Raw genomic sequence first — 17,253 nt, forward strand, 5'->3', positions numbered from 1 at the left:
TTCCACAAGCTACAGTATGTCCCAAACTCTGCTGCCAGGGTCCTTACCAACATTTCACCCTAGCCCCTCATCCGCCTTCTATCCATCTATCCATCCATCCAATTCACTGAAACGTGTTTATAGTGTGTGTTCAACACCTATGGTGGGTTATTGTGGCTGGTGCGATCATACTGGCCTCACACTCTGTCTGAGAAGGCATCAGTAACTATGGTAACAGAGCGCCATTATGAGGGGTTAAGATGAATGCGATGAACAGCTGTTGATGATTTTGGTGTGTGAATAAATGGCTACAAAAAGGTGTGCAGCCAAAGAGAAATTACCTGCCGGGTCATTCCAACGATTCCTATAGTGTAAATATAACAGATGAGATTTAAAACGACACAGCATTACATATACTTTTATATAACTGAAACCTGACTAGAAAGAAAAAATAATAGCAATTAGGCCGTTAATGTTTACAATATCTGATTCCTGTAAGTTAAATCGAATGGTGGATGCATGTTTGTGTTCATTAAATTTGACATCAATGTACTGTAGAATAACATAACAAAACAGAGTTCAGTCTGCAGTCTGTCATTTACGTGTTAGGCTGCACTGACGTCACCTCAGTACTAACATCTATATCAACGCAACATCTCCACCTGCTCCACTCTGCTGTACCTGCTCCGTCCGTCTCCCCCTCACAAACGGCGTTGCACAAATGCCTGTTCTCAGTAAATCTGGCTCAGTGTTAGCCGTTTTGATTGTAACCGATTTCGCTTATTGCATTATTGGGTGTACGGTGTCATAAAGCAAGTATTAAGGTAATGTCTTAAATGAATTCAATTAAAATAAGGCAATACGGTCACATTATCAGGCCAGGATTAGTCTCGCTCTGCCAGACCTTCCTCCATAGTGCTGAGGAGGAGGGTCTGGCTAGTCCTCACAGCATTCCAGGATGGGAGAAAAACGTGCTCCGGTTTATTGGCATTTTGTTTTAAGCCAAATCACAATCGTCATGGGCGGCGCCAAGCTCCGCACGGAACCGCTGCCAAAGAGCCTCGGGAAGGAACTTGTTTTGGTGGAACATGTGTAAAGTTGTTTTAGTCGTGCAACAGAAAACTCAGATTGGACAGATAGTCTAGCTAGCTGTCTAGATTTATCCTCCAGAGATCTGAGAAGCAGTTAACCATAGTCCTCAGAAATCGACCAGAGTTTAAAATTTCAACACAAAGAAAGAGGAAGGACATTGGCGAAAAGAGCTGCATCCGGCGGAATTTCCTGCCTCGCCGGAGAAATCCCAGAAGTGGAACGTCGTGGATATAGACTAGGCCAGGATAAATTACTCGTACATTGTTAAAATAATTCTTTTGATTTGTTTCTATATGTGAAAGGAGGCGAAGGCTGTTTTATTGTACTGAAGTAACAGTAATTGTTGTTTTCGTGATTGCAAAATTTAGTCACAAAGCACAACCCTAGACAGTCTGGTCTAAGGCTCGATGTCCCCCGACCGTACAGACGCCCCTGTGCAACAGTGGCTAAATATTCACCAGAGTGATCCATCTTCTCACCAGATTATTATTATTATTATTTTTTTTATAGTCCCCATGTTATCACCCAAATGTCAGATTGGAATTGTTATCCATCGACATCACTGCCCATAAACTGTATTACAAACCAAAAAGCAAGTGAATACCTTTTTGAGATGCATTGTAACATCAACACCAGCCAGAGGGAAGCGCTGCACTGCATGAGGTAGACTGTATCCCTCAAACACAGGCACACTGTGGCTCACTCCGTCTCCAGAGTCAAACACCACACCTACAACGAAAAGAAGAATTTAAAAAAATAAATAAATAAAAAACGGACACATTTTCGTTTTGAACTAAGAAGGAAACTATGACTTTAAAGGAACTTATTGGGACTTTAGCTTATTCACTGTATCCCCCAGAGTTAGATAAGTTCATACATACCCTTCTCATCTCCGTGCGTGTTGTAACTGTCTGACGCCCCCACCGCTAGCCTAGCTTAGCACTGATCCTGGAGGTAACCGGCTCCATCTAGCCTACTGCTCCCAATAAGTGACAAAATAACACCAACATGTTCCTATTTACATGTTGTGATTTGTATAGTCACAGGGTGTACAAATAACAAGGTCACATGAGACACAGCCATCTTCTAACCGTAGACATACTGGGAACTATATTCTCAGAAGGCGAAGCACTGCTACTTCTGCTACTTGGGTGGAGTGATTTGCATGCAGCACCTGAGAAGCCCCGTGGTGAGGAGCAGAGAGTATCAATGGGGCTTTTCAGGTGTTGCACTAATCACTCCGCCCAAATAGCAGTGCTTCGCCTTCTGAGAATATAGTTCCCAGTTTGTATATGGTTAGAAGATGGCTGTGTCTCATGTTACCTTGTAGAAGCTGTGACTATACAAATCACAACATGTAAATAGGAAAATGTTGGCGTTATTTTGTCACTTATTGGGAGCAGTAGGCGAGATGGAGCCGGTTACCTCCAGGATCTGTGCTAAGCTAGGCTAGCGGTGGGGGCGTCAGACAGAGTTACGACACGCACAGAGATGAGAAGGGTATGTATGGACTTATCTAACTCTGGGGGATACGGGGAATAAGACAAAGTCCCAATAAGTCAGCGTGTTCCTTTAAAACAGCAGTTTAATCATCCCAAGATGAGAGAGATGGAAGTCCAAGACATTTTCCTTATAATGAAAGAACACATTACCAATGTATGACTAAAGAATTCATCCACGCAAATCTATCCAACACAATGCAGAGGTAAAATGCATTAAAAAAACAATTATATGGTGTTGTCATTTATACTTATGTTTATTTGGTTAATAGTTTGTCTATTTTGTTATTATGTCATTGTATGGTCTTGATTATTGTAGTTTTTGTGTCATCTTTCTAAAAATTTTGTCTGGGTGGGTGGTGATGACGAGGGATATGTTCATGTTGCAAATTGTATGTTTTGCGTGTCATTTTAAAAAAATAAAAACATAAAATACAATATTTAGCCAAGTTACCAGTGGACTTCCCTGCTGCGTAAAGTGCCAGCACTGCCTGCATGGCCACGTAGGTGAAGGGAACATTGAAACACTCAAACATGATCTCCACCATGCGCTGACGGTTCGCCAAGGGGTTCATGGCCGCCTCGGTCAGCAGAACAGGGTGATTGTCTGGATCCACACACAGCTGCTGGAACGAGTGATGCCAAATCTAAAAACAAAAAGAAAAAAAAACAAAAAAACAGTAGAGTTTAGAACTAAGTCGAGGTAACGAGCACATTTGCGGTCACAAACCTATTCTGGTTCCCCAGATATGTGGGCATGGATCGTGAGCCAATATCGGTAACACTTTATAATAACTACACACTATAAAGCCTTAGTTAAGCATTAGTAAATACTTAACTCCACATTTATAAAGTACTGTTCCTACATCAACACTTGTATACGCAACTAGAACTATATAGTATTTCATTTACAGTTATAAAGGATTTATTCTTGATTAATAAGCTCATCTATAATGGGTTTAATTTTTTGTATTTTCCTACTTTATGAGTAAGATTGTGAGCATTTCCAAATTAAGTATTATATCAATTACAAACCAAGTTATATAGGAGTTGTCAATGTGCTACTCTGAAGTTGTAGAAATAGGAAAAACTAAAACCTGGCCTAGATCAGCACTGGTATTTTCAAAGGTCTGAAATATAGGATTTAGTGGAATCTTGACACTGTGAGAGACTTTATTATTAGATGTTATTTGTGGTATTTTGGCACTTGTCTGTGGATCCACCATTGGCGGTTGGTACATTTTTATTTTGCTACGTTTACCTTGACAGAAATGTATTTTTATGCGAGATTGCAGAGGTTTCTTCTTTTTTTTTTTTTTTTTTTTTTTTAAAGATTTTTTTTTTCGGGCCTTTTCGGCCTTTATTTTGATAGATGCTCCTACGCCGTCGTGACCCTTTCGGAGTTCTGTGTCAGGGTTGCTTTGCATCGCGGTGCATTTCACCGCCATAACGCTATGGGGGTGATAAGTCTGAAGTTATTTGCGACGAGTTGACCAATCACAGTCCTTGCAGTCTGCGTCGCCTCGACAAATTTTCGAGCTACGGCGGAGGGCTCAGAGGGGGTTTCGCTGCGACGCAGAGGGGTCTGCGGGGGTACGCCGTCGATTGGACGCAGAAGCATTAAACAGTCTTTAGGGTTAGCTAAGTGTTTAATGGTCTAATTATTTTAGCGGGACTTGTAGGGCGTTATATTGTTTGGTAGTTTAATTTATAATAAGGGTAACCCTAACCCTGTAGATCTAATGCCTTGATGCAGGAGCATATTGTATAATCATCTTATAGTATAATGTATCACAAACTAATTGTCATAGTATATGGTCTTTGTAACCCTATTGTGCCAACAGGAAATGACACTGTACATGCACCGATGAATGTCAAACAGCAACTTTGAAATGCCAATTAAACTTGACGCAGAGAATACTAAATCTAATCTGGCTAAGGACGGAATGCTTTCATCTTTCTGGAGCTGTCAGACCGCCATTCACAACGCATGACTTTGGAATCTATACTTAGTTTTGTCATTTTTCCTGCATGAACACACTACATATGAAATCATGCTTAGAATTAGTGTGACGTATGGAATTAGGACACAAGGGCATAAGTTAATACCTCATGGGAAGGATCAGTAAAATGCCTGACTATTCCTGCATTATAACAAGCAGCATTGTCTTATTAAAAGAAATATCCAGTAAAATGCCATTCATGACCACCACAATACCCTGATATCAAAACATATATCCCACTCATACTATATGAGTAGAAACGCAAAGCAGAGAGTTTTTATCCCCCCCTCTCTTGAAAAAAAACAAAAGATCCAAGGATCCTTTTTCACAAAACCACTAGTAGCAACAGCCAGTGACATCACATATCAGGCATATGCATTCCTACTCACCTTTTCCATTTCATCCCAGTTACAAATGATCCCGTTCTTTATGGGATGCTTCAGAGCCAGGACCCCTCTCATGTGTTGAGCCTCATGTCCAATGTAGGTCTCCCTTTCAAGGTTACCATTCATTATTTCCTGACAAAGACAAACCTTCTAAATCAGAAAGGCCGACTAGAAGCAAGGCCACATCACTATTGGAATGCATTTTTTTGCAGAGCACATAAAAGTCATACATTAAGTATATCCCAGTACCTCGTATTTTGGCATCCCGATAATTGTTGGGAATATAACGTTGGGGAGGTCTTGATCTGCAAATCCTGCTTTCATCAAACCAGAGCCCGTGTCCAGTACTATGGGGGTCTTGAAATCTGTCATCTGCAATCACGTCAAGAAAAATAAAATCCATTTGAATGAAATGACCAATAATGCTGGGGATGCCTCCCCGTGTTAGGCAACTCTCCTTCGCACACAATCTGGTTTTAACCCATGACCCATGACTGTGTTAAGTCGTTATGAGTTAACTCAGTCAGGAGTCAGGATGTGGTTAGCCTAGCATAAATATTGAGCAAGCAAACAGCTAGCCTGGTTCTGCCTAAAGTGGAAAAAATGTGTCTAATCAACATCTCATTTGCTTAACCCTTAGACAAGCAGAAATGAAATTACTGTCAATTTGTGGTTTTAAAAAGGGAGATGCACACTGAAGTACTTCTTGGCAGTAGTCAGCTGCAGAACCTAAAACTCTTTTGTCATCACAGTAAAGCTGCAAAGATTAAAATCGATTAGTTGTCCACTATTAAATTCCTCGCCAACTATTTTGACAAGTGATTCATTGGTTTGTTATTTAAGTAAACATTCTCTGATTCCAGCTTCTTATATGTGAATATTTTCTGGTGTCTTGACTCCTCTATGATAGTGAACTGCATATCTTTGAGTTGTGGACAGCACAAGACATTTGAGGACGTCATCTTCGGCTTTGGAAAAATATTTTTCACCATTTTCTGACCTTTTTATAGATCAAACAACTAATCGAGAAAATAAATCGACAGATAAATCAATAATCCTTAGTTTTAGCCCTACATCACAGTAAGATTGCCAGGTTTGGTAACCACTATGGCTGTACAGAGTCAAAAACCCAAACCTGTGTTCACCGACTATCTGGCAACCTGTGCTGTGGCCAGAGACACTGCACACCGGGCGGAGGGATACACTGTAAGTCAAGAAATGGGTCTAGCAAGCCTTAAACTACAAATTGCCTTAATTCCATTTCTGTTAATGAGTATGTCTCCATGCACACCAATATTCCACTATTATTCCAAATATGACAATATTCCGAATTTGATACAGGTGATGTAAACAGCATATTCCGGTTGGATATTCCGAATAAGGCCTTTTTCAGAATATAGCATTTTCCGATTAAGACGTGGAATATTCTGGTATTATTCGGGTTATAGAGGCATTCTTTGGACATGTATACAGCACATTCGGAATATGTGTCTCAATCAGATATATTTGAGGATATCAACGGGTTTTTGGATATGCGCACACAATCGCTACACCGACCTTTTCAAGAAGCTGGTTGAAGGAATGAAAGAGGGAGGCTGTGTTTGCAACTTTGAAAAAAACTTTGAACAAAAAAAAAAAAAAAAAAAAAAAAAAAAAAATCGTATTTTGCACGGTTATATATGTTATATGTAACGGGAATATTAGTGAAATATTCACTTTCATTAGCCATGTAAACAACTTGGTCGGAATATCGTCTTTTTCGAAATAAGGGCAAAACCTGGAATAGTATGTGCATGTAAACATAGTCATTGAGCTGTGTAGGTGTTGGTCGGTGTATTTGAACTTTAGAAAGAGCCAGGCTGGCTGTTTCCCCCAGCTTACAGTCTTTATGCTAAGCTAAACTACAACGTTTATGGTTTTACAGTAGAGTTTACCTCTCTCATGTTGATGTTAAGCTGGGCCTGAATCCCAGGTGACTCAGAGCCGGATATCCTCATGGCCTCAGAGCTCTGAACACCATCAGGCAAGTCTTCATTCTGCTCACGTCTGCCCCCGGGGTCAAACTCCAGAGGCTGGTCAGGACACAGCTGGGGTGCTGTCTGCTGATGTGGGCGCTCATCTGCAGGAGATACAGTCTGGACTTCCTTTGCCGGGCGTAAATGTGTCTGTAGCAAACAAGCAGCTACCACAGGAGTATCATCTTCATCTTTAGTGCTTATTTCAGACAAGTCGTCTAATGACAACTTGTATTTCTCAGTAAGTGCATGGTTGTTGTTGTTGTTGTTGTTGCTGCTGTGTTCCTTCACATTTGGATTGACAATCAAGGTGTGACTGATGGCTGCATTCACATTCTCTGGCAGCGCGTCAAGTGGTTTATCTTGAAGATCATGTTGCACAAAAACCGGATCTTGAGCAACTGAGGGCCGAGCTGGATCCTGCAGCTCTGCGGAATGGGGAGGCTTGTGTTCAGCGAGGTTGTCGTTCACAGGAAGTGACACCTTGCTTGGCGTTAGCGCAGGAGGAAGGTGTGATTTTCCGCCTGGGTCAAAGACTCCATCTTCTGGCCTCATTTCAGAGGTTAAAGCAGCATTTTCACCAGATTCGTCCAATTTTTCCCCATGGATGCATCCCTGAGGTTGGATCCCCAACTCTTCAGGAGGTTCCTTTAAATCAGAGGTAATATTAAAGGTAGCTCTGTTAAATACTGATGGCTCAGCTCCAGAGCAATCACCTTGACATTGGGAATCTGGAAGTTGAACCAAGTCTTGTGGCGTAGCCTCTTTGGTATCTTTTATATTTTCAGTTTTACAGGTATCCTGAGTCTGAGAATCATTCAGGACCAAAGATGTTGAGTGTGTTCTCTGTGATCTGTTATAACTACCCGATAAAAGCTCATCACAGAGGGCTTGGTCCTTCTTATTCCCACTTCTAGCCTTCTCCATTATTGAACATTTTACAACCTTTCTAGCGGTGTCCTTGTGATTCTTCACTTTACGCTCTTTGTTCAAACTCTTCTCAAGCTTCTCTACCTCCCTTGTCTCCTTTTCCAGTTGTAACCGAAAAGCCTCCCTTTCTTTGCTCATACTCAACGGTCCGTTTGTATCCGGAGGTTTGCTCACAGAGAGTTCTTCAGGGTTTTCTTCGCAGCGACGGAACTGGTGGATCTTCAGGTTCTCCTCCATGATCAGCTCATCCAGGACATGGACTTTTCTTAGCTCCGTCAGCAGGTCCGGCCAGCCGTGAAACGCTACCATTTTTGCTCCTGTGGCAGCTTCAGCGCAGTGCCCATCATCTTCAGAAGCCTTAGTTTCACTCGCAGATCTAGTTGATCTGGGTTCACGGAGGTCGTCAGATTCTGCAGGGTCAAGGTAATCCTCGAGGCCAAGAACGCCGGCTTCAGCCAGCTCACTAGAGGACATCTGCAAAAATGAACATAAGCAGATAAAGCACGATGAACAAACACTGCAGGTTTACACTGGGTGTATCAACTGTAGTTCAATAAAGGTAGAAATTTGGTCTGTGGTCACAGTGGCCGACAAACAAGCTGCACAGGTACACATACTGGATAAAAACCAACAGGAATCCCATTGCATAAATCAGACTACTCTACCATCATCTTACTCAACAGTGATGAGTAATACTTGACAAGTTTTAAACATTGTCCAGTTTTTGGACTAACTTCGTCAACAATCCCACTGAATGGAGTTGCAAATAAACTGGGACAAAATCATGCAAGCTGACATTTCCAAAAAAAGGATATTAACATAACATTAGCAACAATGACACTGATGAACAGAAAATGTCTTTAGGTTTTGTTGACCGACTAAAATTAACTATTATCAAAATGATGAAAACAAATACATTAACAACTATTCAACGAAAACTACACAAAAATCAAGTACTACATTTAACACAGTTGGCTACTCTGTTGCCGACCAAGTAGTCTCACTTTGCCAGACCCTCTTTCACAGCGCTGCGGAGGAGGGTCTGGCTAGTCCACACAGCATTCCGGGATGGGTAAAAATGTGTTTTGGTTTATTGGCATTTCTTTAAACCAATCACAATCGCTAAGCCCCGGACGGAGCCCTGGTGCCGCTGCGAAATAGCCTCTGGAAGGAACTTGTTTGGGTGGAACATGTGTATGTTCAAAAGTTTTTTTAGTCATGCAACAGAAAACTCAGACTGGACAGATAGTCTAGCTAGCTGTTTGGATTTATCCTGCAGAGATCTGAGAAGCAGTTAACCATAGTCCTCAGAAATCGACCGGAGTTTAAAATTTCAACACAAAGAAAGCAGAAGGACATCGGCGAAAAGAGCTGCATCCGGCGGAATTTCCTGCCTCGCCGGAGAAATCCCAGAAGTGGAACGTCGTGGATATAGACTAGGCCAGGATAAATTACTTGTACATTGTTAAAATAATTCTTTTGATTTGTTTCTATATGTGAAAGGAGGCGAAGGCTGTTTTATTGTACTGAAGTAGCAGTAATTGTTGTTTTTGTGATTGCAATATTTAGTCACAAAGCACAACCCTAGACAGTCTGGTCTAAGGCCCGATGTCCCCCGACCGTACAGACGCCCCTGTGCAACAGTGGCTAAATATTCACCAGAGTGATCCATCTTCTCACCAGATTATTATTATTTTTTTTTTTTAAAGTCCCCATGTTATCACCCAAATGTCAGATTGGAATTGTTATCCATCGACATCACTGCCCATAAACTGTATTACAACCCAAAAAGCAAGTGAATACCTTTTTGAGATCCATTTGCAATATGTAACTAAATGTCACTGATAAGTGGCCGCCCAAAATCATAGTTCACATTAGGGCGGAACAATGAATCGTTTTCAAATCAAAATTTGAAAGAATGATTAGCCAATCGTGAAGACCGCGATTAATTGAATGTGCAATATTTAGTTGAATGTTTGGTGTAACATTTTTTTCTCTTTTTGTTTTTATTTACCGTTTTTTCACAAGATAAAAACACTGGAATTATGTTACATATCACAGACCGTTAACAGAAATGTCCCATTTTCTGTGGATTTTTCATTTATTTTCTATAACTTCATATTACATGATGGTAGAAGGTGTAATATGTAAATGCTACTATTGAACTGAGGCATATGAGACATTTCAGTTTACAGGAAAGTACAAATTTTTTTATTGGAATTGTTATTTTATGATTATAACGAGCTGTTGTGATAAATGTTCTGTGTTTGATTGTTCAATGTTCCATGCTTATTAAAAGAAAAACACTTATGGCTGGCAATCCATATCCATGTTCCAAGAAAATAGAGCAGTTTTGATGGTGTCTCGTGTTATAATGCTCCATGACATGTTTTATCTGTTACACAGTGAATATTGAACTTTAGCTAAACTTTTAAGAAGAAAAAAATAAATCTCCAATCGAATCGTAATCGCAATATCTGGCAGAAAAATCGCAATTATCCAAATCGTTCAGCCCTAGTTCACATCCGTGATTTGATCTAACATCAGCTTAACGTACCACACCGAGATGGTCCTCGCTGTCCCACAGCGGCCACTGATTCCGCCGGTCCTCAGATCTCAGCAGGGCATCCAGCACAGCCTCCTGAGCCAGAACAGTTTCTTCTTTCTGTAGAGAAAGACATTTGACTGCTGAGCACAACTGCTAATCAACTGAGAAATGACGATATCAGTGGGCTTTTTTAACATGTGATGGGTATATTGGGACATTTCATAACAGTGAAAATGATCGCTGCAGCCCTTAACGGCAGCAATCATCCACCCCTTTACTTCAATGGGGCATCTCTTACCTCTAGTATTTTATCAGCCCTGTGCAGGATCTTTTCCACTTCCCTCAGATCCTCCTGCTCTTTCACATCCCAGTCATTTAGGGAAATATCGATCACACTGGGGAAAAAAAAAATACAGGAAAAGTGCTAATTGGTAATTTCTTGTAGCCAAACCAATCTTTCAGCAGTCCAGCCTTTACTTCCGTGACGAATGCTCGTCACTTTGTAACACGTTATAATGCTCTCCCAGCTGCTAGCGTAGCACACCCTCATACTCTGCTTCTGACTGGCTAGTAGTCCTTACCTAGCTACTGAGCATGTGCGACTCCCAACAAAGATGGAACAGAAGTGTGATGTCTCACTCTGTAGCTAAAACAGAGAGCTCAACACACAGGGTGAAAAGAGGAGCTGCAGCAATGTGTAGTACAACAAAAAGATGGTGTTTTTCTGGTACAACCTCTAAATACAATTATGAACCTGAAAATGAGCATAATATGCTCATATTATGCTCATACTTTAACAATGGCTCTGTTCCATCAAGTGTCCCAGTAAATTATGATAGTTAGACAGCATGCACCTAAATAATAATACATTATTATCATCATCGCAAAAGGTCTATTAGCTACAGGAGGTCTGTCAAGCTTCAGATTTAGCAAATGTCCAAAGGGTGTGCATGTTGCCATACAGTAACAGAAACTATACTCCCAAGTTGTTGTACAGCTTTTTGAAAGCAAAAAATCCAAGAGCAACATTGTAAGGAATATACATAGGCAACCACTGTAATAGCTTCGTAAACTACAGAGTGTGGTCTAAACCTACTCTATCTGTAAAGTGTCTCGAGATAACTCTTGTTATGATTTGATACTATAAATAAAATTTAATTGAATACATACCTGCTTCAATAATACTTTACATTATATCCATGATTAATTATTACTTGGGACGAGGCCACTGGGAAGCATTTCATTAGCCAACTGTTATTTTGTGGGGACTGCCATGTCATCCACTAAGTGGAAGCTGGTCCTGGATGCTATCAGGGCTAATGTTAGCAGCTCTGTCCTAGTTTTAAAATTGGATTTGGGCAAGATTACAGTCCAACAACTCCAAACAAACTTATCCAATATAGAGTTACGTTTGAATCTATCATTTTCAAATGTCAGAAAGATGACGCCCAAGATGACGTCCCCAAATGTCTTGTTTTGTCCACAACTCAAATATGTCTCTTACTGTCACAGAGAAGTAAAAAAAAAAAAAAAAAAAACTAGAAAAGATTCATGGAAAAGGACTCCAACCAATTATCAAAATAGTTGACGATTAAAATCAATTAATCTTTCCAGCTCTGTGTGGAAGCATTTTGGATTTAACATCAGACGGAACATTTGTGGTTAAAAGGTAAGGCTGTCTGCGAACGTTGTAAAACTGAATGCATCTTCTGAAACAGATACATTACCCATCGACAGCATCCGGATTCTGGTCATGGAGGTCATAAGAATCCCAGAGAAGAGTGGGAATCCCCTCTGTGGTGCAGATGGACTTGTCTCGTTCATCTGTTATAGTGCTGGAGAGGATGTTGCAAATGGGACTTAGTTGAGGATCTTCCAAAATGCTTTGTTGATGTAGTGTCCGCTTCCTGCTCTGTGGCCCTCTGGGCTGTGTGCTGCTCAACACTTCCGTCTGCGTGGGCTGATCTCGAGACCAGTTGGACTGGTTGGGGTCAGAGGGGTCGTGGAATTGTACGTCTCTCTTTTGCGGCGTTTTGTTCTGCGTGATGGTAACTGTGTACGAGTTTTCCAGATCGTCTACTGGCAAGCTAAGCCAAGGATTATTGGGTAGCGCGGCTGAACGCTTCACTTTGATCTCCAAGTTTAGAGAATCCACGGTTACTTTAGGGATGAGCTGGATGCTAGCCCTGGAGGAGTTTCCCACAGAGCCAAACTCCTCTCTGGGATCTTCACAATCGGAGATATTGTCCATTTGAGGCTGGCTCGTGGCAGGCCTTACAGAGTCCCTGGTCCCAGCCAATCTGGACAGAGGACCTTCCGCTCCTTCCCTCCCACCCCAGGCCTCCAGCTGGCTGCCCCCAGCTCCATCGAAGCCGGAGTCGAATGAGCTGAGGGAGGTGGGTTTGCCCTCAGCCGACACCATCCCGGTAACCGCAGTCGATGGAGCCATTCCGAGAAGATGGGCTGCTTCCTTAGCACTTTCACATTTAGTGAGGTCTTGAACATCCTTAGCTGTTCCGTTTGTAGAACTGTCAGCAGAGGAATGATTGACATGGCTGCTCCGCAACAACTCATACTGCCACTGTAAGGCCAGCTGGAGGTGGCCGACAGACACAGGTCCCGAAGAAATTAGAAGTTTCCTCAAAGTCATGCACCTGATTAATAAAAAAAAAAATAAGATCACTGAATAATTGGCCATGTAACAGTAACGCACAATGTGAAATGTACTAATATTTTCTATACAAGAAACTTCTGTAAGAGGACTAACGCACGGCCATAGTTTTCCCTTCATAACCTTTTTGTGACATGAAAATCAATGCTCTCTCACCGCTGAGACATTTGCTTGCCCGCCTCCTGGACATCGCCATCTAGGATGGCATGAGACAGATGAGCCAGATGAACCAGCTCCTCCATATCTGGAGGGGGATTCTTCTTCAGAAAAGCTGACATTTTGTACCTCCACGCAGGGATCTTCCCCCAGTTCCTGCCCTGTATGGGAACGTCGTCTCCGTTAACCCCTGACAGAAGTTCCTGGAGGAAGTTCTCACAGAGGACCAGCCTATACCAGCCGTTGGCCTGTAAGAGGAACAGTAAACATATTCAGGATTTGAACTACGGGGAGGTTGAGGGTAATGGGTGAGGCGGTGCGCATTTAACTCAAAGACACCACTGTCACCTTATTTTTTTTTTTAGCATTTTCTGCAGCCAGTTTCGGAGATAAAAGTTGCAAATCCTCATGTTGGAGAAGGGGGTACGTAATAGAATTTATATCTGAGAAATTACTTAAAATGATGAATAAATAACACTTAATGGGCTAAACTCACATTGAAACTTAAAAGACTGGGGCCTAGATCTTTGGATAATATATATATTAAAAAAAAGGTACTTTGGACAGCACTGTAATACTTTATTGCCACACAGACGTTTCTTCAGCGTGTTTCACAGGCTGAAGAAGGGCGTCCTGCCCTAAAGGTTAAAGTGGCTGGTTTTAGAACGTAAGGGCCTGTGAATCAGAAAAATAAAATGTTTTTCGTCAAACTGGGCTTTACAGTACCAGACACTGCAGTTAATTCGGGGGGGGGGGGGGGGGGGGTTAACCACAGAAACGAGCACTGAGCGTGGCCACTTTCAAATGTCTTCAAATGCTGACAACTTGCCTTGCTGTAGTAATGATGGTAGCTGGAAACTGCCCGGAGGGTTCGGAGAATGAAGTGCACAGCAGAGTGGAGTTTCTCCTTCAGCCTCTCCAGATCCAACACCCAGCGCTCCCTGGTCTGACCCTCAAACAGCAGGATCTCTGATGCTGTGTGGATCACAGCTTCAGCAGAGCGAATAAGAGCCTGGTAGGGGACAGGTGAGGAGGGCTCGAGTTATATGAAAATAGAAGTGAAGTGAACAGTACTTTCCCAAAAGATTTAATCACAGGGAATACAACAGCGTGATGTGAACTACTGATATCCACCTAATAAAGCGAGACATGTATGTACGTATGTATGTATGTACGTATGTATGTACATATGTATGCGTGTATGTATGCGTGTCCGTGTTTGGGAGGGAAGGTAACCTGCACGTCACACGCAGACATGCGCATACAGAACGCTTTACAATGCTTCCAACGTTAGCTACATGATTGCTGGATATACCAAACTAACTTTTCTTCCCTTTCCTGGAGCACGAGCAGATAGCTGAAAGGAACATTACAACTGTTGTGGAATAAGGTTGGCGAAAAAAAAGGCCCCACGCTTTTCAGTGTCTATTATTCCGCCAAGAGGAAACTCAACAAAAAGCCATTTGCCAACACTAAATATCAAACAAAAGCCAGACACTACATCGTATTAAGTTGCTCTGAGCTGTAGCCTACATTCACCACTTCTAAAACAGAGGCAGAACATAACATAATTTCAGAGATTATTCCTTCACAGCGCTGCGCAATGCGAGAAAATCTCAAGAGTTAAACCGGGCAGACACAACAGTTTTCATCAGACTCACCCTGGGTCGGGTTAATTAAGTCTACTGCTAACTTACAACACTAATAACATTACGCCAAAATACCCCCGGGAATCAAATCAAATCACATGCACGCACGTTCTGGTGGTTGAACACAGATAGGTGCTGATTAGCTCTCATAACCGGCCAGATGGGTAGCGCACTGCCATGAGTCAATGTCTGATTACTCCACATTTTCATAGTGATATTTTGTGATTACATTCTGAATCTGCAACGTTCTCTGTCAGGTAAATCAGTAAGTCAGTATCAGCCTATACAGTGGAGTTGCATATTAAGTGGTTTGGGGTCCTTCTGCAAGTCATTTTGGGGTACAATTTGGTTTGGAAGAATTCTACAAGCAGTAATACCACAGGCCAAGCAATCGGCCCGTTCCAAACAGGCACATTTTCAACGGGCAGCGTACTAGTGATCACTAATGCTGAAAGGAAGCATTGATGAGAAGGGAATCTGAACCCGAATACAGACTAAATTGAGGCTGCACTATAAAACACAACTGGGAATACATTTAGGCCACATCTCAAAAACAGGCTACCTGTTAAACAGAACACAATGATGATTAACTAAATAAGTACCATGGCATGAGTGTGAATGGAGGCTTTAAATTCGGACACCAGCATCACTGCCTTTGCAGCATCCTTGGCGATCTCCAATTTGTATGGCTGGAGTTTCTCTTCAAGAAGAGTTTTGATCTGCTCTGTGATCTGTAAGCAGAAGTAAACACATTCAGTTCATAGAGGTAGCCAGACATTTTAACCACAGCTATTTGCCTTAAAAAGGTGCAGTAGGTAAGACTTATAAAACTAACTGTCATATTTGCTGACCCTATGTTCCAGTAGAACTACATGAAGCAGGTCATTTAAAAAAAAAAAAAAAAAAATCCAGCTCCTCTGGCACCACCTACAGCCTGTAGTGCGATTTGCAAAAATCCACCGCTCCCTGTTCAGATGCTCCAATCAGGGCCAGGGGTGTGTCTAACTGTGTCAATCACTGCTCATGCACACGCATTCATTCTCTCTTGTGGGGGGAGGGGCTTAGGAGACCATTTTGGGCTTTACCGGAAAGGGGGGAGGGACTGAGTAGTTGTCCATGTTCACATTTTTTTGGCTAAGTCCTGGATCTTCACAATCCTACCTACAGCACCTTTAACGGAGACATTTTATCATGCTGGTAAGATATCACTATCCTCTTAAGGGAAGGACTGTAGTATTAAAATCTTTGAAGATCCAATGAAAAGCACAATAATTAATCACAGTAACAATAAAAGCAAAATTAGACTTATTTTCAATCAAAATAAAACGCCAATGCAATGCAATTAAAGATGATGATGAGCACCTCTGCAAAGCGCCTGGTGCTCAAATCTGAGCATTATCACACCTGTAGTCTGATTTATTTAGTCTAGACCAAGGAAAAGAAATTATACACCGTTGCCTTTTAGTTGCGTCCCTGTTCATGCTCATACCATACTGGCTTTTTACTAGTGCTGCACAATAAATAGATTTTTTTTAATCGTCATCGCAATGTCAACTTGTGCATTAAACACAACGCGAAAGACAGATTTATTTAGTTCAACGTATGCATGACCACATAATTGCACTTGCTCTTATTTTATTGGTGCCTTTTATTTTAAAGGTTCAATTTGTTTAATAAAATAATGTTGAAAAGAATTTCCTTTGTTTTTTAAAATTCAACGAGCAATTTTGTTGTATTTTAGGAGAAAACTAAAAGCAGCAGAAAGCAGAACTGGTTACATCCGCTTTTTTAAATCGTTATCGCGATATTCAATGTTATCGCATGTTTTCAACACATCGTGCTGCCCTACGTTTTTTTTTTTTTAAATACAAACGTCATTCAGACTTGCAGGGAACTCATTCATTGGACCGTTTTGGTGATCCTGCATCATCAGCACAACATGTAGCCAATGTTGGGGGAATCTAATTCTTGTGAGCGACAGCAACTCTGCACGTTATAACACCAGAGAAGATAAATCAACACATTTGGTTCAGTAAAGAACTGCTCACAAAGAAATACCTTATTATGAGAATTACTAGTCAGGACTGCAACCTCATGTTACGAATAATGATAAACGTCCCGAATGACTTTCTATTTTAAGCTATAGTGCGTAGTTTCTGCCGCCCCCATGAGGCATTCTAAGTAATGACAACAAAACTGTCCACATAATACAAGCCTTCCGTGACCGCGCACACGCAGTTGCTAGTAGCCAAGGAGGACATGGAGGATTTAAAAAAAAGATGGACTCTTCAGAAGAGGTCATTATCTTCACTCCAGTTTCTGCGT

The 17,253-nt window shown here is 41.6% G+C and overlaps 1 protein-coding gene across 1 annotated transcript in view; it reads right to left on the reverse strand.

Annotated features, from left to right (window-relative positions):
* Window positions 1-17,253, reverse strand: part of LOC116067442 — a 39,782-nt gene that overhangs the window by 5,772 nt on the left and 16,757 nt on the right. The window contains exons 10-20 of the mRNA XM_031323877.2: window positions 15,531-15,659; window positions 14,109-14,291; window positions 13,280-13,527; window positions 12,180-13,106; window positions 10,751-10,847; window positions 10,462-10,569; window positions 6,894-8,378; window positions 5,209-5,331; window positions 4,963-5,091; window positions 3,025-3,217; window positions 1,676-1,800 (exon numbers count right to left, since the gene is read on the reverse strand). Of these exons, the coding sequence (XP_031179737.2) occupies window positions 1,676-1,800; window positions 3,025-3,217; window positions 4,963-5,091; window positions 5,209-5,331; window positions 6,894-8,378; window positions 10,462-10,569; window positions 10,751-10,847; window positions 12,180-13,106; window positions 13,280-13,527; window positions 14,109-14,291; window positions 15,531-15,659 (3,747 nt within the window). The remainder of the gene's footprint in view (window positions 1-1,675; window positions 1,801-3,024; window positions 3,218-4,962; window positions 5,092-5,208; window positions 5,332-6,893; window positions 8,379-10,461; window positions 10,570-10,750; window positions 10,848-12,179; window positions 13,107-13,279; window positions 13,528-14,108; window positions 14,292-15,530; window positions 15,660-17,253) is intronic.

The sequence above is a fragment of the Sander lucioperca genome, chromosome 19 (assembly GCF_008315115.2).
Source record: "Sander lucioperca isolate FBNREF2018 chromosome 19, SLUC_FBN_1.2, whole genome shotgun sequence".
In the NCBI taxonomy this organism is placed as follows: Eukaryota; Metazoa; Chordata; class Actinopteri; order Perciformes; family Percidae; genus Sander; species Sander lucioperca.